This window comes from Ranitomeya variabilis, chromosome 1, assembly GCF_051348905.1.
Source record: "Ranitomeya variabilis isolate aRanVar5 chromosome 1, aRanVar5.hap1, whole genome shotgun sequence".
Classification (NCBI taxonomy): Eukaryota; Metazoa; Chordata; class Amphibia; order Anura; family Dendrobatidae; genus Ranitomeya; species Ranitomeya variabilis.
Genome location: NC_135232.1, coordinates 16,131,100 through 16,158,360, shown reverse-complemented (window position 1 = coordinate 16,158,360; position 27,261 = coordinate 16,131,100). Strand labels below are relative to the sequence as shown.

Below are 27,261 nucleotides of genomic sequence, written 5' to 3'. Positions count from 1 at the left end.
GTCTGTGGGAGATCCAGCGACGAAATAAAGTTCTGGCCTTTCTGCTCCGACCAACGATGTCACAGCAGGATCCTGATCGCTGCTGCCTGTCAAACTCAACGATATCGCTAGCCAGGACGCTGCAACTTCACGGATCGCTAGCGATATCGTTCAGTGTGAATGTACCTTAAGACCAATGTTGCATTTTTAAAGAGCATGGTAAAAGTGATTCACTGGCCAAGTGTTTTCTGATCTGAACCCCACCAAACACCTATGGTGAATTCTGAAGAGACAAGTTGTCATCACTCTCCATCCAGCATCTAGGCGCTAAGAACACTAAAGAGAAAGAAGATGATGCATTATGTAACCAACTTGTTTATTCCAGGCCTAGAAGACTTGGTGTTGTCGTTAAAAATCATGGAGGACATACTAAATGATAGATGAAGTAGCTTTTGATGTACTCATTTTTATCTACTTATTTGTGTAAATCTAAAGATTTAGTAATGAAAGTTAAATTAACCCAACTTACAAGTTTTGATTACAAAAAAATGTTCCATGAAATTCAGTGTTGGCAAATTGTTCTTGTGTTCAGTCAGATATTAATAAAAATCTTACCGATCAAAGGGGGTGTACTCATTTATGCTGAGCAATGTTTATTAAAATGTATAAAACACAGAACATAATTACCATTTCTTTCCTGCATGTCTTCTCTCCTGTTTTACAAGATATGATTTATGTATGAAAGATTTCCACCATTCTGTGTGTGACTTCTCTCGTGGCTCACAAGACTTGATTTTCTTGTGAAGCATTTCTCACAGCGTGAACATGAATACGGCTTCTCTCCTGTATGAATTCTCTGATGTGTAATAAGACTCCGTTTAACCGTGAAAGACTTCCCACATAGTGAACATGAATGCGGCTTTTCTCCTGTGTGGATTTTCTGATGTTTAACAAGTTGTGATTTCTCTGTGAAGCACCTTCCACATTGCAAACATGAAAAAGGTTTTTCTGTGTGAATTCTCTGATGTGTAATAAGATTCCCTTTAACCGTGAAAGACTTCCCACATTCTGAACATGAATACGGCTTTTCTCCTGCGTGGAATTTCTGATGTGTAATAAGACTCCTTTTTGCTGTAAAGAATTTGAAACAGAGTGAACAGGAATACGGCTTTTCTCCTGTGTGAATTCTTTGATGTTTAACAAGATCAAAATTATCTCTAAAACATTTCCCACATTCTGAACATGAATATGGCTTCTCTCCTGTATGAATTATCAGATGTTTAATAAGACTCTCTTTATGTGTAAAGCACTTCCCACATTCTGAACATGAATATGGTGTCTCTCCTGTGTGAGCTCTCTGATGTCGAATAATACTCCTTTTATCTATTAAGAACTTCCCACATTCCAAACATGTAAATGTCTTTTCTCCTGTGTGAATTCTCTGATGATTAATAAGACTCCCTTTATTTGTAAAGCATTTCCCACATTCTGAACATGAATATGGCTTCTCTCCTGTGTGAATTCTCTGATGTCCAATAAGACTCCCTTTATCTGCGAAAGACTTCCCACATACTAAACAGGAATATGGCTTCTCTCCTGTGTGAATTCTCTGATGTCTAATAAGACTCCCTTTATATGTGAAGGCCTTCCCACATTCCCCACATGAATATGGCTTTTCTCCTGTGTGAATTCTCTGATGATTAATAAGATTCTCTTTATTTGTAAAGCATTTCCCACATTCTGAACAGGAATATGGCTTCACTCCTGTGTGAATTCTCTGATGATTAATAAGACTCTCTTTATTTGTAAAGCATTTCCCACATTCTGAACAGGAATATGGCTGCTCTCCTGTGTGAATTCTCTGATGTCTAATAAGATCATTTTTACGTGTGAAAGCCTTCCCACATTCCGAACATGAAAATGGCTTTTCTCCTGTGTGAATTCTCTCATGTATAACAAATTCTGATTTTTTGGTAAAGCATTTCCCACATTCTGAACAGGAATATGGCCGCTCTCCTGTGTGAATTTTCTGATGTCTAATAAGTTCCTTTTTACGTGTGAAAGCCTTCCCACATTCCGAACATGAAAATGGCTTTTCTCCTGTGTGAATTCTCTCATGTATAACAAATTCTGATTTCTTTGTAAAGCATTTCCCACATTCTGGACAGGAGTATCTCTTTTTTCCTTTGTGTTTTCGTTGTGCTAAAAAATCTGAACTTTTAGTAAGTTGCTTGTCACAGTGAAATCTTGCATCCACGTTGTCACCTGGAATTGTGGTAACAATGCGAGATTGCTCAGGAAAGGCATCCTCATGATTAGGAGGAGTATAAGAAAATGAAGTTCTGTGAAGTCCAGGAGGTCCATGAAGGGTAATGAGGTTTTCTCCATTAGAGTGCTTCCCGATATCTTCTTTACAGTTTAGTGATAACCAGTTATTCTCAGAAGGATTTCCTATAAGGATGAAAGATAGATTGGATGTGAATTTTATCTACAACACAAAAGGGATTTCTAATTTTTTTTATGGAGCTCACAATGAAAACCCTCGTCAGTAAAAGTACCGGTAATAAGGAAGACAACTACATGCCATAACATGAACACAATGATGGGTAAATTGAATAACACTTATAAACTGGTGACATTGGCACAAGTCAGGGGTGGCAGAGATTAGACAGCAAATAGACAGTTCTTAAAGGAAACCTGTAATCAGGAATTACCACCCTAATGTACCACCATTGCCATTTCACTCTTGTAGCAAGCTTCCTATTATGCTCTTAGTGTAGATAAGTGCCCACGCAATTAAAACAGTGCCCATGGACACACGGTCCGTGGAAACACACCGACATGTGCACAGACCCATCTACTTGAATAGGCAAATAGCGCTCCGTTCCTCCTGAGTCTCTCCGCATGGCTGCCCAATGGTATAAAATTCTGTGACACACCCATGGTGTCAATATGATCACTGCACCCCTAGTTAAATTCATTGAGAGGTGTAATTCGTAAAAAGGGATCACTTATTGAGGGCTCTGCTGTTTTGGCACCTCATGGGCTCTCCCAGTGGGTCATGGCACCTGCAAATCATAACAGTAAAATCCGGCGCTCCCTTCCGAGCTCTGCCATGCGCCCAAACAGTGGTTCCCCCCACATATGGAGTATCAGTGCACTCAGGACAAATTGGACAACATCTTTTGGGGTCCAATTTCTTCTGTTACCCTTGGGAAAATAAAAAAGTTGGGGGTGAAAATATAATTTTTGTTGAAAAAGTAATGATTTTTTATTTTTACGTCTCTGCATTATAAACTTCCGTGAAGCACTTGGGGGTTCAAAGTGCTCACCACACATCTAGATAAGTTCCGTGGGGGTCTTGTGTCCAAAATTGGGTCACTTTTGGGGGTTTCCACTGTTTAGGTACATCAGGGGCTCTGCAAATGCAACATGGCGTCCTATCTCAATTCCAGCCAATTTTGCTTTGAAAAAAATCAAATGGCGCTCCTTCCCTTCCGAGCTCTACTGTGCACCCAAACAGTGGTTCCCCCCACATATGGGGTATCAGTGTAGTCAGGACAAATTGCACAATAACTTTTGGGGTCCAATTTCTGCTGTTACCCTTGGGAAAATAAACAAAATTTGGATCTGAAGTAATTTTTTTGTGAAAAAAGTTAAATGTTCATTTTTTTTAAATATTCCAAAAAATCCTGTGAAACACCAGAAAGGTTAATAAACTTTTTGAATGTGGTATTTGCGCACCTTAAGGGGTGCAGTTTTTAGAATGGTGTCAATTTGGGGTATTTTCTATCATATAGACCTCTCAAAGTGATTTCAAATGTGATATGGTCCCTAAAAAAAAAAAAAAAATGGTGTTGTAAAAATGAGAAATTGCTGGTCAACTTTTAACCCTTATAACCCCCTACCCAAAAAAAATTTTGTTTCCAAAATTGTGCTGATGTAAAGCAGACATGTGGGAAATATTAAGTATTTTGTGTTTCATATCTTTGTGATTTAAGGGCATGAAAATTCAAATGTGGAAAATTGCAAAATTTTCACCAAATTTCAGCTTTTTTTCACACAAATAAACGCAAGTCATATCAAAAGAAATTTGACCACTATCATGAAGTACAATATGTCACGAAAAATAGGGATTTTTGTGTACTCACCGTAAAGTCCTTTTCTCCGAGCCATTCATTTGGGGACACAGCCCGTGGGTGTATGCTGCTGCCATCAGGAGGCTGACACTAAGTATTACAAAGAAAGTTAGCTCCTCCCCTGCAGTATACACCCTCATGCTGGCTCCCAGAGAACCAGTTCAGTGCAAAAGCAGTAGGAGATCAATAATAACATATAAGCGTATAACATGTCAAATTACAGAACAAGCACAGAGCCATTAACAGGGTGGGAGCTGTGTCCCCCAATGATTGGCTCAGAGAAAAGGATTTTACGTTCAGTACACACAAATCCCTATTTCTCCTTCACGTCATTGGGGGACACAGACCATGGGACGTCCCAAAGCAGTCCCTGGATGGGGACAACAGATCAGTCCCTGCGTAACCGCTTCTTAAGAATGAGCTACCGGGGCCTGCACATTTCACCTGCCCAGACTCACATCTGCAGAAGTCTGGGTGTGAATAATGTAGTGCTTCAAGAATGTGTGCGGACTGGATGAAACTGCAACCTTGTCGGCCTGCTCTGCCGATACCTGGTGCCTAATGGCCCAAGAAGCCACTATCGACGAAGTGGGGAGTGCCCTGATCACCGCGGGGATAGGCTGACCTCGGACGTGGAAGGATCACTGGATGGTGTAACGAATCCACCAAGCTAACATGGCTGATGAAGCGGCTAAACCCTTCCTGTAACCATCAGAAAGCCTTCCTGTGACAGTCAGGAAGCCCAAAAAGTGTCCAACCTTCAGGAGAACGCCGTCCTCGATACGTACCTTCTCAGAGCACTCACCTCGTCCAGAGTATGGGGAACACGTTCCGATTTGTGGACTGGTGCCGAATGAGACAATGGAAGAACGATGTCCTCGTAACAGAAGGAGTAAGATACCACATTGGTAAGAAGGGACGAGGACGGCCTAAGGACAACCTTGCCTTGATGGAAATAAGAAAAAGAGTCTGAAAAGACAGAGCGGCAAGCTCTGAAGACTTGCCTGAATGACGTGACCGCATAGAAAAAGGCGACCTTTCATGACAGTAAAGTCTGTCCGAATCAAAAGGAATCTACTGCAAGACCCCGCAGAACCATTAAGGTCCCAAAGTTCTAAAGGTAGGCGATAGGGAAGAAACGCATGTGAAAACTCCCTGCGAGAAAGTCCCTACTTGCAGTTTTGTTGTAATAAGACTAAAAAGGCTAAAACCTAGACTTACAGCGAGCTGAGGGTCAAGCCTGAATCTAGATTGTTTGAAGGAAAACATGGGGATGCTGTGATCTCTGCCCCAAGCAAAATGCATACTGAGGCGGGCTTACAAGCACTAGTCGCTGACAACTTGTTGTGAGAATCCCGCTTGGGTCAGAACCGGTTCCTGGAGAGCAGATCTGGACGATCCGACAACCGCCAGAGAAAATCGGCGACGAGTTGGACTAGCTCCGCAAACAAAACCGGACGTCGTCAGTGCAGATCGCCCAGGACCACTGGGACCCTTTCCACTTCCTAAAGACTCTCAGACGTAGTGCAAGAGAGGTGACGGAACTGGTTCCACGGAAGAACCAGAGTATGCACTGCAATGGCTTTTGGGTCTCAAGACCGAACTATGAACTTGAGTACATTGGCACACAAACCGAATGCCATCCAATCTACATCTGGAGTGCTCCAGTGAATGCAGATCTGTGGGAAGACTTCCGGATGAAGTTCTTTCTCACTTGAGGCGAGACAATGATGGCAGAAGAAGTCTGCCGCCCAGAGTTCTACTCCTGGGATGTCTAGTGCCGAGATCACCGAGTGATTGATCTCAGCCCATCGGAGAATGTGAGGTACCTCGGCCATGGCCGCGGGTACCTCATAGTTGATTGACGTACGGCACAGCTGTGACATTATCCGATTGAATTCAGATGGGGTGACCCGCCAGAAGGCAGTGGACCTGCTGTAGGACTAGCGAATCCCCAGAACAATGATCGGGAGACTGGATTCCAGAGATGACTGGTGGCCTTGAGCAGTGTGGTGATGCTCCCCAGCGCAGAAGTCTGGCATCGATTGTCACTAATAACCATTGAACAGGGAGAAAGGATCTCCCCTGGATGAGGAAGGAGCTCAGAGACTACCCTCTGAAAGCCCGTTTAACCCACAGAAAACAAGCGGAGCGAAGGGAACTGCTTCCATTGCCACCACCATTTTTGCTCAGAACCCTCATAGCAAATCGAATGGAATGAGGGGATGAGTGACCAAGTGCGTGAGCTCCCTGTTGAAGGGCCAAGGCCTTGTCTCAAGGGAGAATTACCAACCCTCTGGAGGTGTCCAGGATCATCCTTAAAAAGGATATATTTCCTGGGCTGGAAATGAGGAAGACTTGTCTAAGCTTATCTGCCAGCCCAGGTGAGAAAGGGTATTGCAAGTGATATAGTCAGACTCAGCGCAGTCCTGGAAGGATTGCTAGGGCAGGACGAACACGCCCCGAGAGTGCAAGATGGACATGACAGTCGCCATGACCTTGTGAATACTCTGGGAGCGGTAGCAAGGCCGAAAGGCAAGGTCGTGACCAGAAAATGCTGTTCGTTCGCGAATGGAAAAGCGCAGGATTTTTATTTATTTTTTTTTTGAGAGGGGGGGGGGGGGGAAAAAAAAATTTGGAATGTGGAGGTGAGCATCCCGAATGTCGTTGGATGCAAGAAACTCCATCTTTTTCCATTGAGGTAATGTCCGAATCGAGGAACTCCATCCAAAGAAGGAGGACATGGTCAAGCTTGTTAAAAGTTTGAGGTCCAGGATCGGTCTTACTTTTCTGTCTCTTTTTTTGGGACCAAGATCCCTCAGATCTAGACTGTTTTGGACAAGCATTCGACTGCCGGTTGGGTCTATAGGAAACATGCGATCATTTGTTACTGTGTGAGGAATGCCCCCAACTTCTCACTGAATAACCAATCACTCTGGTAAGCAAGTGATGTCATAGGCTTTTTGAAAGCAGAGTACGCTTCTATTCTCCGAGCCATAATGCTCTTCTGAATGAAATGGCATTTGCTGCTTACAGCGCCGTGCAACTAGCCGCATCCAAGAGGCGTGAACCACAGTCTCCCGCTCAAGAAATTTGATTGGCCAGCTGTACTGTCTTCGGGAAAAGGTTACTATTGTGAATCAAAGTAGTTAAGGTCTCCGACCAGGAGACCGTTTCTCTAGCAACCCATGCGGCGGCTAAGGAAGGGTAGAGCGATGAGCCCGAGGCCGCAAGACGGAACTAGCCAGATTTGCTATCTGACAGTCCGTGGTATTTTTAATTGATGGCCCATCAGGCAGGGATACTGGTAGGTATACCACAGGAGATTCTACCCCGTTAAGTTCCCAGGTGGCAGAATGCGTGGCTGTCCAGCAGGTCAGGAAAAAGCTGTCTCATGCTGTCGCCACTGTCTTTTGACGGTGCAGAGTTACAATGATGAACCCTCAATCCACCATCCTCTTAACAAGGAAGTGGAGAGGAATCGTCCGCCTTCTTGCATCATCCGCTAAATAGTGGTGATGCAGAAGGGGCTACTCAGATGCTAAAAGGGGTGCCTCTGTACATCCACAGAAATCAGGTCCCCGGGTGGACAGGGCTGGTTGTCCGGCATTAGTCCGGGCTTCAGAAGAGGATACATGGAAGCGACACTTCATGTGCTCCTCTGTTGATGGTGTGGGGGGATCGGTGCCCTTTAAAGGACCCGTCGCCCCTGAAAATCAGACCAGGCATGGCATTCCACATCGTAGGGGGGGTATACGTGGAGGGTAAACTCCACGTGTTCGCATATTGGCTGAAAAAGGATACCGTGCTTGAAGAAATTTCTGTCGAGTGAATCGCTTATCCGGACGCTCCCTGTCCGGGTGAATCTCTATGAGGGAGTTTAGTCTCCTTTTGAGGGACACTGCATGATCTAGAGCAAAAACGGAGTCCTCGTCAATCTACCAAGATTGGTTGATGGTCTAAATTGGCGAATCCATGCTTTTCTGAAGCCCTGGAGAGTCCAGATCCAAGGCAACATCCAATCCAAATTCAGAGTCTTGTTCTCAGCAAATCATTGGTGAGGGATCAGGAAATGAAGCTCCCGTTTTCTAGACGCCTGTACGTTTCTAGAATACTTGCGGCTCCTGCTAGCCGACAGCTCCCATGTAGGAGAGGGACCATCTATATAGGTCCTGCGAGCACTCTGATCCACAGAGGCTTCACGGGGGGGATTCAATCTCTTGGTCAGAGAAGCCATGGATTGCGGCAGTGACGAAGCTCACTCAGGGGAACTATGTACTCTGGGATAAGCTGAGATAGGCGGCGGCGGAGGGCTCCTGAGCTCATTTAGGGTGACCAGCTTCGGACTGGTCATGTGCCTTGGGCCAGAGAATACTGGATCTGTGCCTTTAAAACCAGGAAATACTGGTCATGTGCCTTTAAGACCAGGGAATACTGGTCATGGCCTTTATGCTGCCGGAGGTAGTTTGGGGAGGGAGAGGGAGCAGCGTCTCCTTACCCGGATCCTGGGTCCCCCGAGTCCACGTTGGATTAGCGCTGTCTTCAGCGCTGAATACCACCGGGTCCTATGCAGCAGCCGCTTCCGGATGCCAGATCATGTCCGGAAGCGACAGGAGAATGAAGATGGCTGCCGAGAATATGCTGCGAGTGCTCTCATCCTAAACGAGAAGCGCCTGAATAGGGGGCGGAGCCATGGAAGCGCGGCATAGCAAGGGCTGGGGCCTACACAAACCCGAAGCCGGGGGCAATATTTTTGGCGCCAAGCAAAAAGAGAAAAGAAAAGCGACCCCCAGCTGCAAAAAAAAAGCGTGAATCCGCCGGTTGTGCAGAGCCCTCCAGCCTCTCCAGTCCCGACACTTACCCAAGAAGCTCTATTCAGCAGGTCAGAAAAGTAGAAAAGATCCTCTGCTGTCGCTGTTGTTTGGAATGTGCAGGGATAAAAAGAAAAACCTCAATCTATCATCCCTTTAGTAGGGAGGTGGAGAGGTATCGTCTGCCTCCTTGCACCATCCGCTTTAACAGTGGTGGTGCAGTGGGGGCTGCTCGGACGCCATGAGGTGGGCCTCTGTACATCCAACGGGTTAATCACCTAGGATTGGACAGGGCTGAATGTCCGGCATTAGGCCTGGCCGCGGAGGATACATAGACGTGATACTCCATGTGCTCGTCCGTTGAAGGTGTGGGGAGATCGGTGCCCTTGAAGGGACCCGTCGCCCCTAAGAATCAGCCCAGGCGTGGCATCCCACGTTGCCAGAGAGGATACAGAGAGGCGACACACTCCGTGCTCGCCTGTTAATGGTTCGGGGAGATTGATGGTTTGGGGAGATTGGAGCCTTGAAAGGATCAGTCGCCCCTTCGTCCGTTATAAAAAGTAAAATCAAAAATGTAAAAGGAAAAAATGTAAAAATAAAATAAAGTAATAAAGAGTTTTGGGTCTGAATAGCAGTCCCGTCCGTGTGCCTCCTACGGACACTAAGCAAGATCTGGTTGTCTGGGAGCCAGAATGAGGGTGTATACTGCAGAGGAGGAGCTAACTTTCTTTGTAATACTTAGTGTCAACCTCCTGGTGGCAGCAGCATACACCCACGGTCTGTGTCCCCCAATGAGGAGAAGCAAACAAAAGGAGAAGCAAACAATGTCAGAATCACCGTGACCTGTTGAAGCGTTCCAGAGTTATAACCTCATAAACTGTAAAAATCCCCTGGTCATTAACGTGCAAACAACCCTTGGGGGTAAAGGGGTTAAAGCATAATTTTTTGTGAAGTTATAAGGTGTCAAATTTTATCAGCAATTTCTCATTTTTACAATAAAACTTACAAAACCAAATTTTTTTTTAGGGACCACAACACATATGAAGTGACTGAGGGGCCTATGCGACAGAAAGTATCTAAAAGTGACTCAATTTTAAACATGGAAAATGAAGATCGGTCTCAGTAGCGCAGAAAGAAGACTCGAACACCAGGTTTGAACCACAACGCGTTTCAACGGATAACACCGTCTTCATCAGGAGGGCAGTTTATTAGTGGTGACAAAGAGGCAGTATTTAAATAAACAACAACCAGTCGCAAAGCTATTACAATTACATATGATAATGTGTAGGTATAATAGATCATTAAAAACAGCCTGTGCACGGTGACGCACACACGGAGCATGTAAGAGACAGCAGAGCAAACGCAGCGAGGAGCTATCACATCATGAAAACATAATAAAACCAATCTAGGTAAAAAAAAAAAAAAAACAGCAAAATTAATCATAAAAAATAAGCATGGGGAAAAAAAAATAAATAAAAAAAATAAATAAATATATATATATATATATATATATATATATATATATATATATATATATATATATATATATATATATATATATATATATATATATATATATATATATATATATATATATATATATATATATATATATATACACTCACCGGCCACTTTATTAGGTACACCATGCTAGTAACGGGTTGGACCCCCTTTTGCCTTCAGAACTGCCTCAATTCTTCGTGGCATAGATTCAACAAGGTGCTGGAAGCATTCCTCAGAGATTTTGGTCCATATTGACATGATGGCATCACACAGTTGCCGCAGATTTGTCGGCTGCACATCCCAAAGATGCTCCATACAAGGCAGGATGGATCCATGCTTTCATGTTGTTTACGCCAAATTCTGACCCTACCATCCGAATGTCGCAGCAGAAATCGAGACTCATCAGACCAAGCAACGTTTTTCCAATCTTCTACTGTCCAATTTCGATGAGCTTGTACAAATTGTAGCCTCAGTTTCCTGTTCTTAGCTGAAAGGAGTGGTACCCGGTGTGGTCTTCTGCTGCTGTAGCCCATCTGCCTCAAAGTTCGACGCACTGTGCGTTCAGAGATGCTCTTAGGCCTACCTTGGTTGTAACGGGTGGCGATTTGAGTCACTGTTGCCTTTCTATCAGCTCGAACCAGTCTGCCCATTCTCCTCTGACCTCTGGCATCAACAAGGCATTTCCGCCCACAGAACTGCCGCTCACTGGATTTTTTTTCTTTTTCGGACCATTCTCTGTAAACCCTAGAGATGGTTGTGCGTGAAAATCCCAGTAGATCAGCAGTTTCTGAAATACTCAGACCAGCCCTTCTGGCACCAACAACCATGCCACGTTCAAAGGCACTCAAATCACCTTTCTTCCCCATACTGATGCTCGGTTTGAACTGCAGGAGATTGTCTTGACCATGTCTACATGCCTAAATGCACTGAGTTGCCGCCATGTGATTGGCTGATTAGAAATTAAGTGTTAACAAGAAGTTGGACAGGTGTACCTAATAAAGTGGCCGGTGAGTGTATATATATATATATATATATATATATATATATATATATATATACACACATATACATATACACACACACACACACTGTGTTCCGAATTATTATGCAAATAATATTTCCTCCTATTTTCTCTACATTACCTCTCTGAATTGCAGTCATTGTTATTTTCCAGTCATCTACTATTCTAGTATAATTGCAATGTTTTGGAACAAACTGCCTATGAAAACAGTATCTTTTAAAAAAAAATAAACACTCAAAATGCATGTTCCAAATTATTATGCACAGCAGAGTTTTCAACCTTTTTATTATTTTGAACAAAAAAATGGTCAATTGTGAAGTTATAAGCATTATCAGCTTATTACAAAATGAAATCAAACAGTTTTCAAGTGAAAACTTTATTCTAGGTGACGTTACATTTGCACATGGGACCCCTTGTTTGAAAGAAGCTTCTGAACACTCTCGTCCATTGAATTTGTCAGTTTTTGGATGGTTTCTGCCTCAATTGTTTTGCATGTGGACAGAATCCCCTCCCAGAGCTGTTGCTTAGATGTGAACTGCCTCCCGCCATCATAGACACTCCTTTTGATGATGCTCCAGAGGTTCTCAATGGGGTTGAGGTCAGGGGAAGATGGTGGCCGCACCATAACTTTGTCCTCTTTTATGCCCATAGCAGCCAGAGATGCAGATGTGTTTTTTTGCAGCATGAGACGGTGCATTATCATGCATGAAAATGATCTTGCTGCGGAAAGTACGGTTCTTCCTCTTGAACCATGGCAGGAAGTGTTGTTTTAGAAACTCCACATAGATTATGGAGTTCATCTTTACCCCTTCAGGGATCATAAAGGGGCCAACAATCTCTCTCCCCATGATTCCAGCCCAAAACATTACTCCACCTCCTCCTTGTTGGCGCCTTAGCCGTGTTTTTATGGGGTGTCCATCAACCAGCCATCCTCCACTCCATCCATCTGGACCATCGAGCGTTGCACGGCACTCATCGGTGAACAAAACAGTTTGGAAGTCAGTCTTCATGTATCGTTTGGCCCACTGGAGCAGTTTCTGCTTGTGTGCAGTGGATAGAGGTGGTCGACAGGATGGCTCACGCACCTCTGAAGGACCCTGCATCTTGTTGTTCTGGGGACGTTGGAGGCACCAGCAGCTTCAAAAACTTGTCTGCTGCTATGACAAGGCATTTTTGCAGCTGCTCTTTTAACCTTACGCAATTGCCTGTTGGAAAGAGTCCTCAATTTTTCCTTATCAGCACACACACGTGTGTGCTGGGAATCAGCTACATACTTCTTGATTGTGCGATGATCGCGATGAAGTGTCTTGGCAATGGTGATTGTAGTCATGCCTTGACCTAAATACTCCACAATTTGTTGCTTCTCAGCAGCCGACACATCCTTTTTCTTTCCCATTTTGGCAAAAAATGTAGGCTGCTTAATAATGTGGAACAGCCTTCTTAAGTAGTCTTGCCTTTATTTGGACGCACCGGCCAAACTAATGTGCACAGGTCTCTGCAATTGCTTTCAGTGATATAAAGAGCCCTGACACACATCACCATCAATGAGTTTACATGACAAACAAAAAAATTCTAACCTTATCACTCCTAAACTCTTTGTGCAGAATCATTTGGAACACAGTGTATAACTAAAGGAAAGAAGGAGAAGAGAACCATATCTAGCTTGTCACTTTATCAATCATAAGATTCAATCCTTCAGGGGCCAACGTACCCAGTTTGAATATCCAGAAACCTTCTTTTTTTATTAGGCTACTAAACCGATCTGCCACATTATCAGATATGTGATCAATAATTATTAATTTCAAAGATTTCCAATTTTTTTGGTGCATTAGCAAGAAGTGTTTGGACAGACTGTGTAATAAGAAACCATTTTTTATGTTCTGTCGATGTTTATTCAATCTATCGTGCATCGTTTGTATGGTGCGGGCCACATACTGTAGACCGCAACCGCACTCGATCGGGTAGACTACGTACCGCATTTTTCGGACTATAAGACGCACTCCCCCCCCCCCCCCCCCCACAAAAAAAAGGTGGGGAAATAGGGGGTGCGTCTTATAGTTGGAATGCAGGCTTACCGGAAGAGGTGCGGGGATGATGAGGCGCAGTGAGCGGCCCCGAAGCCCCGGGAAGCAGAGCACTTCATCTGCGCACGCGCGGCCTCAGGAAGATGGCCGCCGCCACCGATAAAGCCATGATTCACCCGGCTCTGCTGCTTACCTTGGATACCGGGCCACTGCGTCACCTCACCTTTGGAAGGGACCCTGCTCACGCCATACTGCTCGCTGCGCCTCATCATCCCTGCACCTCTGCCGCCGCCACAGCACTGCTGCAACCCCCCCATGGACACCAGGCCGTGGTGTCGCCCACCTAAACAGGAAAGGACCCTGCTCAAGTGCACGGCATATCCCCCACCGCATCACCGCACCTCTGCCGACACCATGCCTCCTGTGACCCTGCTCTGCCACCGCCAGCCCTCAGGTAAGATACTGTAAATTTGGACAATAAGACGGACCCCCATCTAATAAAAAATCTTTTTTTTGTACAATTTTCACCCCAAATTTGGCGTGCGTCTTATGGTCCTGTGCGTCTTATAATCCGAAAAATACGGTAAGTAGACTGACAGTTAACAGATGAGTGAATTTTAAAAAGGGTGCCTGTTGTATTTGATTTAAAGGGCCACTGTCACCCCCTCCAGCCGTTATAAACTAAAAGAGCCACCTTGTGCAGCAGTAATGCTGCATTCTAACAAGGTGGCTCTTTTAGTTTTTGTTGCTGTTATTCTCAAAATAAAGTTTTTTAAAATTTTGCCCAAATACCTATCTTTATACCTGGAAGCAGGTCTTTGAAGCGCCCAACTGCCAACAGTCATCTCTTCTGGGGTGCTGGTCGCCGCCCCCTCAGCGATGTTTTCCTCTGAAATCCGGCGACTGCGCTCTGCTCTTCTGCCTGGAGCAGGCGCATTGGCTGTCATAGCTTAGATGCCGGGTTCTGGACTGCGCCTGTGCGGGCAGTGCGGCCACCCTGTCACTGAATCCCAGCCCCACACTGTGTTATGCATTATGTACAGTGCGGGGCTGGGATTCCTAGGCACGGCACAGGCGCAGTCCGGAACCCGGCATCTGAGCTATGACGGCCAATGCTCAATGCGCCTGCTCCAGGCAGAAGAGCAGACTGTTGGCAGTTGGGCGCTTCAAAGACCTGCCTCCAGGTATAAAGATAGGTATTTGGGCAAAATTATAAAACGCTTTATTTTGAGAATAACAGCAACAAAAACTAAAAGAGCCACCTTGTTAGACTGCAGCATTACTGCTGCACAAGGTGGCTCTTTTAGTTTATAATGGCTGGAGGGGGTGACAGTGGCCCTTTAAATTCCCGTGCTCCATTTACTATGGAAGCACAGCAAAGGCACTTAGGATTCCCGCATGCAAAGCAACCATAGTTCAAAGGTAACTGAGGACCTAGGTATAATGGAGCTAATGTAGCATTACTGGGTGGAATCCTATTGCCGAAGGGTCGATTCTTTCAGAATATTGTTATAGGATGAGGAGGTAAATGTTTCGAAAGTACTTGATCCCCTTTAAAGGGAACCTGTCACCCCGTTTTTTGAAGATGAGCTAAAAATAGCGTTAAATAGGGGCAGAGCTGGGCGTTACATTAGTGTCTTTTGTGTGCCTTTATTACCCACCTATGCTGACGAAATACCTTTGTAAAGTCGCCGTTTTGGGCTGTCACTCACACTGGTCTGGTCTTATGGGCGTGGTGACAGCGCTGTTTCTCCCCCAGATCAGGCTCATCATTCCGTTGGTGGCGTAGTGGTGTGCGCATGTCCAACAGAGAATATCCACTGCCCAGGTGATGAAAAACAGCGCGATCTGCGCTATTCAGCCGTTTACCGGTGGGCGCGGCCATCTTTCTGTGGCCGCGCGTGCGCAGATGGAGTGCTCTGCTGCCTTGGGCTACAGGAAAATGGCCGCTGCGATCTCCATCTGCGCACGCGCGGCATCCCGCGGCCATTTTCCTGAAGCCCCGGGCAGCAGAGCGCTTCATCTGCGCCTTCGCGGCCACAGAAAGATGGCCGCGCCCACCGGTAAATGGCTGAGTAGCGCAGATCGCGCTGTTTTTCATCACCTTATTTATGTAAGTATTAGTACTACCTTTCAGACTTTCCTTATGTTGTTTATAAAATATTTTCTGTTTATTGCAAAATTGTAATAGGGGGTTAGTAACACCTTCCAGGTGAGAGGGTGCAGTATTCTTAGCAGAGTGTAGATTAACAGTAGGTCGGGTTGGTGTCTGTTTCCATAGGGACCGCTGTATGAATACACAGTCTGTCCTTTTTATCCCTCAGGAATTTGGATGCCTTTTTCTTAATTAATCCTTCTTCAAAACTTATTTAGTCTACCATGTAGTTTTACATCAAATTCTGCAAATTCCGGATATTGACAAAACACATTCACTTTTTCCCTAATTAAATTAAGCTGGAGTACGGCGGAGTCTGCGAGACAATTACGTTTGGAAATAAGCAAGTTCATTTTAGGGAGGCTAACATTTTGGATGATAGGTTCAATCGGAGAGAGTATCCAAAGAAACTAATTAAGGACGCTTGTTTGAGAGCCAAATCCCTTACCCAGAAGGATTGTATCAACAGCATCAAAGCGAAAGCCGCGGCGTCATCCTCCTCGAAGATGTCATCGAGTAGGTGGAGTTTTATCACCACCTTTAATCAATCCCATGGAATTGTTAGGAAACTGCTGTCAAAATATTGGTTTATTCTTAAAGGGGATCCAGTACTTTTGAAAACATATACCTCCTCACCCTATAACAATATTCCGTAAGAATCGAACCTTCGGCAATAGGATTGCACCCAGTAATACTACATTAGCTCCATTATACCTAGGTCCTCAGTTACCTTCGAACGATGGTTGCTTTGCATGCGGGAATCCTAAGTGCTTTTGCTGTGTTTCCATAGTAAATGGAGCACGGGAATTTAAATCAAATACAACAGGCACCCTTTATAAAATTCACTCATCTGTTACCAGTCAGTCTACTTACGTAGTCTACCTGATCGAGTGCGGTCTACAGTATGTGGGCCGCACCATACAAACGATGCACGCCACATTGAATAAACATCGACAGAACATAGAAAATGGTTTCTTATTACACAGTCTGTCCAAACACTTCTTGCTAATGCACCCAAAAAATTGGAAATCTTTGAAATTAATAATTATTGATCACATATCCGATAATGTAGCAGATCGGTTTAGTAGCCTAACAAGAAAAGAACGTTTCTGGATATTCAAACTGGGTACGTTGGCCCCTGAAGGACTGAATCTTATGATTGATAAAGTGACAAGCTAGATATGGTTCTCTTCTCCTTATTTTTTTACGTGTGTGTGTGTGTGTGTGTGTGTGTGTGTGTGTGTGTGTGTGTGTGTGTGTGTGTGTGTGTATGTATATATTTTTTTCCATGCTTATTTTTTATGATCAATTTTGCTGTTTTGTGTATTTTTTATCCTAGGTTGGTTTTATTACGTTTTTATGATGTGATAGCTCCTCGCTGCGTTTGCTCTGCTGTCTCTTAAATGCTCTGTGTATGCGTCACCGTGCACAGGCTGTTCATAATGATCTATGATCTATCTACACATTAACATATGTAACTGTAATAGCTTTGCGATTGGTTGTTTATTTAAATACTGCCTCTTTGTCACCACTAATAAACAAGGATAACAAGAGAAAATGGACCAAGTAATTTGTTGTGGACTTTCTCCCGAGTATACTTATACCCCATATGTGGGGGAAAACTACTGTTTAGGAGCATGGCAAGGCACAGAAAGGAAGAAGCGCCATTTGACTTTTGGAGTGAAAAATTGGCTAAAATAGATAGCGGACGCCATGTTGTGTTTGCAGAGCCCCTGATGTTCCTAAACAGTGGAAACACTGACAACTGACCCCATTTTGGAAACTACATCCATCAAGGAATTTATGTAAAAGGTATGGAGAGCATTTTGAAACCACAAGTGCTTCACAAAATGTTAAGACAATGGACTGTGAAAATGAAAAATTAAGTTTTTACCCCAAAAATGTTGTTTTAGCCCTAAATTTATAATTTGATCAAATAAATCATCTAGAGGTGCAGCGAGCAAATTAACTCCATATCTGTTTCACAAAATGTTATACCAATGAACGGTGAAAAAAAAAATAAATGTTTATCACTATAATGTTGTTTTAGCCCCAGATTTTACATTTTCAGAAGAGGAAATGGGTAAAGATGACCACATAAATTATTACACAATACCCCATATGTGTCTGTACGGTACTGCTTAGCCACATGGCGAGACTCAGGGGGGGAAGAAGCGCTACTTAACTCAATCAAATTTTCATAGAATAGTTTGCAGACTCCATATATAGAGCAAGTGGCAAAAGAGCAGAATCCCCCCTCAAGTGACCCCATTTAGGTAATTACACCACTCTGGGAATTTATCTACAGGTGTAGTGATGAATTTGACTCCATGCGTGTTCTCCAGAAATGAGCAGCAATGGATGTTGGTAAGTGAACAGGCAAATATGCCACTAAAGTGCCTGGATATATTGCAGTGCCTGGTAGGGTGAAGTGCCAGTACACTGTAGCATCACGTACATTGTAGTGCCCCGTACACCGTAGTGCCCCGTACACCGTAGTGTCCCGTACACTGTAGAGTCCCGTACATTATGCTCAGCTCATGCTTCTGGAGACACGCACCCTGTAAATTAAGTGGGGATCTTCGGTACATTAATGTTAAATATATGGACCATAACTGCGGTTTAGAAACACTGTGGGGCTCAGGAGGAGGGTGTATTTGGAATCTCATATTTTGGTGGATTTCTTTTGTTGTTAGCTACGACACTTTTCCAAAGCCTTTGTACTATTAGTAATGTGGACACCTCCTACATTTCTGCATGCCAACAAAGAAACAAAGAGAGTCACTATAAGGTATGCACACCAGCCGAAGAGATATTTATATATAAAACCGGAAACTTGGTAACAAAGTTTAAAAACAATACAATACAACACTCCACCACATGAGCCCCCACTCTGTGTAAAGTATAGCAATAAACAAAATACACACCTAAACAATCAAATGAATAACAAAACAGAGAAAGATAAACCTAAAATGAAATATAGGCATATAATACTAGAACACCCACCAGCAGGTAAATAGTACACAGCACCAAGTCAATAAAGGTATAAATGACAAATATCACATAGACCTAAAAATATAGTCTAGATCCATGAGGGAAAAAAAAAAAAAAAAAGGTGCCGAGACATGAACATGAGGCTTCCCCTGACGAAGCTGTCCTGGTAACAGCGATACGCGTTGGGAGTCCACTCCCCCACCACCCGCTCTTGTGTTCAGCCGCTAGCATGGCCGTCCTTTCCAGGTTATTTGCTCCTGTTTAACAGTGTCTGTATTACTTGACAGATTGGACCCTGTGTTCATGTCTCAGCACCTTTTTTTTTTTCTTTTCCCTCATGGATCTAGACTATATATAACATGAAAGTAAGGGATGGAAGTAATATGAAAAAATTTATAATTATAAAAATTAAATATGTGCTTCCTAAATCACTAAAAGAGGTGTGAAGATGGCCCCGTTATTGATCGGTGCACCGCCGAACTCTGTACAGGAGCAGCTGCGCCATCACCGGACACTTCTGTAGTGAACAGTGAATAAAGCTTCACTGCACTGGAGACTTCACACGATATCACACACCGGTCACCATCATCACGCGCCAGTCACTATTACATACCTGGGGAAACATCACCCGGAATCTCCTCCTTTCCGCCACTTACAGATTGCTGATCCCCCCTCATCATCGCTTCTTCTTCTGTCTCATCCTCCACTTTATTCTTAGTCAGATCTTCCTCCTGATATATCAGATGTAACAATCAACACAATACAAAAAAACTAAATCTGTGACACCCATGACCTCGCTCAGAAATGTCCCCCGATATACAGATCCGGTACAGGGCTCAGCGCCGTCTACCTGATGATCCTCCGGGATGTTGTGATTCTCCTCCGGACAGTCCTGGGGACACAGAGGACGGGGACATCTCTCTGATGGATTTCTTTCCAAGAGTTCATCTGTAGGAAACACACAGTGATGGAATACAGTGGCAAGTTAAAGTTTGGACACCCCTGGACAAAATTACTATTATTGTCAACAGATAAGCAAGTTGAAGAAGAAATTATCTCTAAGGGATGAAGTTAAAGTTGACAAATTTCCTTTGTATTTTAGGCAAAAAAAAAGGTAAATGTGCGGTTACAAAAGTTTGGGCCCTCTGTATGGTTAGTACCAAGTAGCCCCCTCTTTTAGAAACATCACAGCTTGTAAACAGTTTTTGTAGCCAGACAAGGGTCTCAGTTCTTGTTTGAAGGATTCTCATCCACTCTTCAATGGACACTTCCTCCAGGTCTGTGAGATTCCTGGGTCGTCTTGCATCCTCTGCTATTTTCAGGTCTAGTCACAAATTTACAATGATGTTCAGATCAGGTGACTGTGAGGGCCCATTTTAAAACCTTCAGCTTGCCCCTTCTGAGGTGGATTTTGACGTGTATTTAAAATCATTCTCCATTTGTAGCAGCCATCCTCTTCCTCTATTCACCTTCAGCTTTTTTACAGCTGGTGTTATGTTTGCATCAAGAATTTGTGGAAATTTTATTGAGTCCATTCTTCCTTCTACCTGTGAAATGTTCCCCGTGCCATTGGCTGAGGTGCAACCCCAAAGCATGATTAATCCACCCCCATGCCTAATGGTTGGAAAGATGTTCTTTTCCTGAAATTTTGTGTCCGTTTTTCTCCACACATGCCTTTGATCATTGTGGCCACAGAGTTCTATTTTAACCTCATCAGTCCACAGGGCTCGTTTCCAAAATGCATCAGTTTTGTTTAGATGTTCTTTTGCAGACTTCTGAATTTTATGGTAAGGATGCAGGAGAGGATTTCTTCTAATGACTCTTCAATGAAGGCCATATTTTTGCAATTTTCTCTGAACAGTAGAACATTGTACTACAACTCCAGTCTGCTAAATCTTTCTGAGGGTCATTTTCAGTCAAGCCGGGGTTCCGATTTTCCTCTCTAGCAATCCTATGAGCAGCTTTCACTGAGATGTTGCATGGTCTTCCAGACCTTATCTTGACCTCCACTGTTCTTGGTAAGTGCCATTTCTTAATTACATTTGGAACTGAGGAAAGAGCAACTTGAAAACACTTTGCTATCTTCTTATAGCCTGGGTTTTTATAAAGCTGGGAAACGTGCATCCCCTGTCCTTTCCTAATGATGATAGTGAAGAAGCCATAACCCTAACAGGCTAATTAAGGTCTGAAACCTTGGTCAAAATTATCTGAGCACACAAATCTCCGAGGGTGCCCAAACTTTTGAATTGTCCTATTTTCCTTTCTGCAATTTTATTAAATTTAAAAAAGGATAAATAAAAAATATATTTTACCTAAAATACAAAGGAAATGTGTAGTGATGAGCCAGTATACTCGTTGCTTCGGTTTTCCCGAGCACGCTCGGGTGGTCTCCGAGTATTTGTAAGTGCTCGGAGATTTAGTTTTCATCGTCGCAGCTTAATGATTTAAAGCTACCAGCCAACTTGAATACATGTGGGGATTCCCTAGCCACCAGTCAACCCCCACATGTACTCAGCCTGGCTAACAGCTGTAAATCATTCAGATGCGGTGATGAAAACTAAATCTCCAAGCACTAAAAAATACTCGGAGGCCATCCGAGCGTGCTCGGGAAAACCCGAGCAAAGAGTATACTCGCTCATCCCTAGAAATGTGTCATCTTTAACTTTAGGCCTTTTAGAGATCATTTCATTTGTAACTGGCTTAACTGTTCACAATAACAGCAATTTTGACCAGGGGTGCCCAAAATTTTACATACCACTATAGATTGTGTCATGTGAGAAGATGATGGTAGTAGTAGTAGGTGACCACAGAACAGACATGACAGTCTCCCCTCCTCACCCTGATCGGCCCATATTGCGATCGCCTCTTGTCCTCCATGTATAACTGCAACCTGAATATCAATCAGATCTTCACCCTAAAAAGTAAAATGTAAGGTGAGCTCAGGTCCCATCACTTCATGGTCAGATGTTGTGGAGGCTTCAGTGTCATCTACCTGATGATCCTCCGGGATGTTGGGATTCTCCTCTGGACAGTGCTGGGGATACAGAGGACGGGGACATCTCTCTGGTGGATTTCCCCTCCTGGATCCATCTGTGGAGACACAGACTGAATACATCACCTGCCGTGTATCTGTCTATATATGAGACACGTCTCTCAGAACTGGTATTTCTAGGTTTCTGCATCAGGGACTAAATTACACTGATGTGGTCCTCACCACCGGTACCGAGCTCCCAGCACATTGTGGCCCCCAAGTATGAAGTGATAATCAGCGAGGCCAAAGCCTAATGCTCTCTGCTCTTAACACGGAGGATAAGGACCATGAGGAGATGGACAGAGAAGACCCTCGTCAGTCAGATGGAGGAGCCGTACTAAGACACACAACAGCTCTAAGTTCCCTCTCCACCAGGGATGGAACCACAGAGGAGCTGGAGAAAGCTCCACATTTCTATCCAGAGATTTCTTATCTCTTAATGTGCTGTTATGGAGATTGGGGGAAGGACGATTACCATTTACCAATGATTGTTTTTGGAGAGCTCATGATGTTACCATGAGGACACGGCCTCCCTCCTGGAAAGGATCCTCTGGGATCACTAAGAGGAGAGAACCTGCCGTCCACCTATTAAAAGACGAGTTACTGCAGTCTTATTCTTTTTTAAATAGAGATAAATATCAATATGAACAGAAAAATAGGCAGCAAGTGCGCTGCGCTGAAAGTTCTGAGTTTGACTCCGAAGGAGGAAAGTGCACGTGTACGGCTAACGGATGAAGTCACAGCGCTCAGGAGGACGGTGTTGTGGGAGCCCCCGGTACGCAGCGGTTAGTGATTATCAACGTGTAATACGAGAGGACACTAGAGAGCCGGCACCGGGATCATGGGCGCTTACTGATGTACACGGGGAACCAAGGAGAGATTGTCTGGTCAGATTCCACTGAAAAGCCCCATAATACATATTCTACTGAACAAACAACCCTTTACGGGAGACTTACACTGATTATTACCAGCATTGTGCTGCCCGATTTCCCAGCAGGGCCAACACCTGCATCATCATCCCACTTATATCGTTCTCCTCAGACCCCATGAAGAGCCCTTGAGGCTAGGACACCCTGTCCGTGCATTCTGACGTTATGTGACTAGACTCTTAAAACCCCTTCCTGATATCTGGTGTTCATGCATGGAGGATGCCAGGTGCGCATCTGTGGAGTGAGCTCCGATTGCTGCCATTTAACCACGTCACTGCTGACGACAGCCTGACAGTGCCATTTAAAGGGAACTTGTCATGTAAAATAACACTAATAACCTGTAGATAGGAGGTTAATCAGCAAGTTAATAGCATTTTAAACCTGCCCGGTGTGAGCACTGAGAACCCCGCTGTCGGGAGGAAATGAACCTTATTCCACCTGGCAGTGTTCAGCTTCCAATCATAGAGTTTCGGCCGCCGCAGCTACAGTCACCGGGCAGTATATACAGAGCAGTAGTTACCGCGCCCCCGGCACTGACCGACAGCTGGCTCCGCATTATGGCTCAGCATTAGAGCCGGCCGTCAGTCAGTGTCGGGGGCGCAGATTCAGCTGCTGCTCACTACATACTGAGGAGTCACTGAAGCTGCACCGAACGCACCTCTATGGCTGGAAGCCGAACGCTGCCGGGGGGAATAAAGGTAACTTCCTCCAGGCAGAGGGCCTCTCAGTGCAGGCGCCGGGCAAGTTCAAAACATTATTAATCTGCAGGTTAACCCCATGACTGAAGGTTAATGTTATTTTACATGACAGGTTCCCTTTATGTGGATGGGTGTCCCATTCCCCTGCCAGTCACTAAATCGCAGGGTCTCAACAAATGTTTGCCATGACAGCCAGGGGCTTGCAGAAGACCCTTCTCTGCCGCCATGGTTTTCCTATGAAGCCAGGAATTAACAGGATCTCAAGTTTTAGTCCCCAAGTTTTAGATTGCTCTGTTATGTTTCGTTACTCATCTTATTGACTATAACTACAATCCCCCTCCCAAAAATTGTTAAAAAAATTCCCCCAAATAAAGAGAATATTGTTGAAAATAATGTTCTCACTTATTGAAGAAGAGAAAATAATGCAAAAATGAAAATCTGCCCCATCAGGACGTGGTTGAAACGTTGATATTGATTGGATTGCTGACTCCTATATGTGGTGCTATACCCGGTTCTCTGCATCTGGGAAGAGGAAATTTGCATATCTTATGTCCCATGGGGCATTGCATGGCCTATAACTCTACGTTCTCAGGATTGCCGCTCTCCTCAAGGAGAAACATTACCCCCTATAGAGAGCAGTGTGCGATGATCCAACCTCCTCCAGTACGGAAAGTTCTGGCTTCTATGCCTGCAGAGCGAGTGGTGAATAGACGCGGAGGCCGGAGAACGGATGGAAAGCCTCCATGTCAGACTGACGGGTGATCGGCTCCACCACGTCCCATCTTTATGTCAGGACAGCGACTCGAGCTTTGAGGTCTGAGGGACGGTCCGGTGCCGATATTTATCCAGGACTTTGTGCACAGAACGGAGAAAGTGATTTGTCACAAACAAGAAGAGAGAATGAAGGAGAAGACCAAGGAAGGTGACACAAGTGTCAGCCAAGAGGGAGGAGCCGGACGCCGACCACGACTGATGACGACATTGGGCCCCGATTCTGAGGGACGGACGAGCGACAGCGGATTAGGGGGAGAATGATCAGTAAATTAACCCCGACTCTGCTGAGCAACAATCCACAACCGACTTAGGGACAGAAAGAACTCACAGGAGAGAACGGACAGAAGGACGGGACATCTGCAGAGAAAATGTGACCGATGCTCTAAGGAAGGAGAAAGATTCTGAAAGAAGCCGCCGAGGACGAAGACTCAAGACTGATGAAGACGAGACGACAGCGGAGAAACCGCGACTCACAGATCAGAAGGAAATAATCAGGGAAATGAAAGCTGTTGTCAGACGGAGAAAATGTAGAGAAAACCAGAGCAAGTCTGGAGAAAACTCATCTATTATAGGACGACGCCGGAGAGACGTCATCACATCCACCGGAGCCAACAAGGAGCCTCGCTTCTCACCTCGTGGTGTAAGAGGCCGGAGCTCCTCCATCATCACATCCTGGTACCGATCCTGGTGTCCTTCTAGATACTCCCACTCCTCCATGGAGAGATAGACAGCGACGTCCTGACACCTTATAGGAACCTGACAACAGCGACACCGTCATCACCCAGAATCCTCCAGTGCTGAATAATGTCCCAGCAGTCACCTCTCTGCTCATCACCCAGAATCCTCCAGTGCTGTATAATGTCCCAGCAGTCACTTCTCCGCTCACCACCCAGAATCCTCCAGTGCTGTATAACGTCCCAGCAGTCACCTCTCCGCTCATCACCCAGAATCCTCCAGTGCTGTATAATGTCCCAGCAGTCACCTCTCCGCTCATCACCCAGAATCCTCCAGTGCTGTCCTGTATAATGTCCCAGCAGTCACCTCTCATCACCCAGAATCCTCCAGTCCTGTATAATGTCCCAGCAGTCACCTCTCCGCTCATCACCCAGAATCCTCTAGTGCTGTATAATGTCCCAGCAGTCACCTCTCTGCTCATCACCCAGAATCCTCCAGTCCTGTATAATGTCCCAGCAGTCACCTCTCCGCTCATCACCCAGAATCCTCCAGTGCTGTATAATGTCCCAGCAGTCACCTCCCCGCTCATCACCCAGAATCCTCCAGTGCTGTCCTGTATAATGTCCCAGCAGTCACCTCTCTGCTCATCACCCAGAATCCTCCAGTCCTGTATAATGTCCCAGCAGTCACCTCTCTGCTCATCACCCAGAATCCTCCAGTCCTGTATAATGTCCCAGCAGTCACCTCTCCGCTCATCACCCACAATCCTCCAGTCCTGTATAATGTCCCAGCAGTCACCTCTCCGCTCATCACCCAGAATCCTCCAGTGCTGTATAATGTCCCAGCAGTCACCTCTCCGCTCAGCAGCTCAATCATCTTGTTGCTGAGCTCCAGGATCTTCTTGTTCCTCTCATGTAGCAGGGAGTGCGGGGGAGGCTCTGTGATGGGGCCCGGGCTCCGCCCTCCTGACTCCTGGAGATGGATGATGGGAGTCACACCGTCCCCCGGTGTCTTCCTCACTATTGTGTAATCCTGTGTATGGAGAGAGACACTTAGGGAGAAGATTCCTTCCCGACTCCAGATCTGACAATCAGTAGAAATCCCGGGATCAATAACCGTCTCCAGTAATCTGGGGCCATAACCGGGAATATTATTCCCCTCCGGACAGACATCCCGGCCCCTCTACAGCTCTTATAGGGAATCCCCATGACAACTCCTCCGGGCAGAGAGCTCCACACAATCACTGCTCTTACAGGAAAGAATCCTTCTCTCTATTCTGGATTTCCTCCTCCCGATGTCGGACTTGTCACAGAACACAATAAAGCTGATAGAAATGTAGAGGAGTTACCTCTCCGCTCAGCAGGGAGATGATCTCCAGGGCCAAGTGGAATAATCTTCTGGTGGTCTCATCCCTGTCCTCGTCCATCCTCGGGGTCATTCAGGAGGAGGAGGGATGAGCACTGGATCAGCTGGAGGGATCTTGTCCTGCCGGCGTCTTCATGATGGAGGAGAAGATGGAAATCACAGGGGACGAGAGAACGACAATCACTAAATTCTGCCAAATATCAACATTTATCAGGAGGAAAAGCCACAAAACTCCACCGCGGCCTCCTCCGCCGATCTGACCGCTCATCATCAGCCTCGTAGGAGGAGGACGGTCACCGTGGTAACTACACCACCAGCAGAGGACGGTCACCGTGGTAACTACACCTCCAGCAGAGGACGGTCACCATGGTAACTACACTACCAGCAGAGGACGGTCACCGTGGTAACTAAATCACCAGCAGAGGCCGGTCACCGTGGTAACTACACCTCCAGCATGGACGGTCACCATGGTAACTACACAGCCAGCAGAGGATTTACCACAAAGCACCAAAACTCCACCAAACCCTCCTGTAATCTCACCGGAATGGCGGGAGATCTGCTGCTGGCTGACACCAGAGAACACGAGCTGCACACAACCAGGACGGAGCTGCTGCACCGAGAGCTGAAGGACCTGTGGTGACGTCACCGTCATGTGATCAGGGGGCGGGGCTCAGAAGAGAAGAGGAAAAGGCCGATGATCCAGTCATGTGACCATGATGACGTCACAACAGCTCCTCCCTCTCTGGTTCTGGCTCCTCCTCCGCTGTACACAGCTCAGCACTGAGGCGTCTGCTCTCCTCATACAGACTCCATTCTAGTCCGCTCTTCTGGATTTTCAATGCTCTTTTAATGGAAATTCTCAAGGAGTTAATGGCGCAAACGTCACCGGACGGGAAGGGGTTAATGGCACAGACATCGCCGGTCAGGAAGGTTCTTTACTCTGTCCTTTTATGGATTTGGGTACATTCTTTGTTTTCCTGATTTATAAATCTCCCGTTCTTATTGTCGCTGTCACCAGGACGAGGCTGAAGTCGGTTTCTCATCCGTCGGTTTCTCATCCGTCGGTTTGGCTACGTTCACATTTGCGGTCAGCGCAGCAGCGTCGCCGCATGCGTCATGCGCCCCTATATTTAACATGGGGGCGCATGGACATGCGTTGTGCT

General features: G+C 45.3%; 1 protein-coding gene across 2 annotated transcripts; it reads right to left on the bottom strand.

Annotated features, from left to right (window-relative positions):
• LOC143793506 (uncharacterized) lies at positions 1-26,760 on the bottom strand. Of its 2 annotated transcripts, none has more exons than XM_077280538.1 (9): positions 26,639-26,756; positions 26,082-26,228; positions 25,586-25,765; positions 24,691-24,814; positions 21,619-21,716; positions 21,465-21,540; positions 19,477-19,574; positions 19,240-19,357; positions 1-2,430 (listed from the first exon to the last, which is right to left on the bottom strand). In XM_077280538.1, the coding sequence occupies exons 2-9, from the start codon at positions 26,169-26,171 to the stop codon at positions 698-700; spliced, it is 2,517 nt and encodes an 838-aa protein (XP_077136653.1). In that variant the 5' UTR covers positions 26,172-26,228; positions 26,639-26,756; the 3' UTR covers positions 1-697. The 2 variants fall into 2 exon arrangements, with proteins under 2 accessions (XP_077136653.1, XP_077136654.1); XM_077280539.1 differs by having other exon boundaries at positions 2-2,430; positions 21,382-21,540; positions 26,639-26,760.
• Positions 26,761-27,261: the final 501 nt, after the last annotated feature.

Excerpts from the sequence above, each read along its gene's own strand:
- LOC143793506 (XM_077280538.1), bottom strand. The coding sequence starts at position 26,171 with ATGACCCCGAGGATGGACGAGGACAGGGATGAGACCACCAGAAGATTA. Across the intron at positions 19,358-19,476 it reads ACATCCCGGAGGATCATCAG|GAGGAAGATCTGACTAAGAA; the intron begins GTAGACGGCGCT and ends CTGATATATCAG. Across the intron at positions 2,431-19,239 it reads TCCGGGTGATGTTTCCCCAG|GAAATCCTTCTGAGAATAAC; the intron begins GTATGTAATAGT and ends TCATCCTTATAG.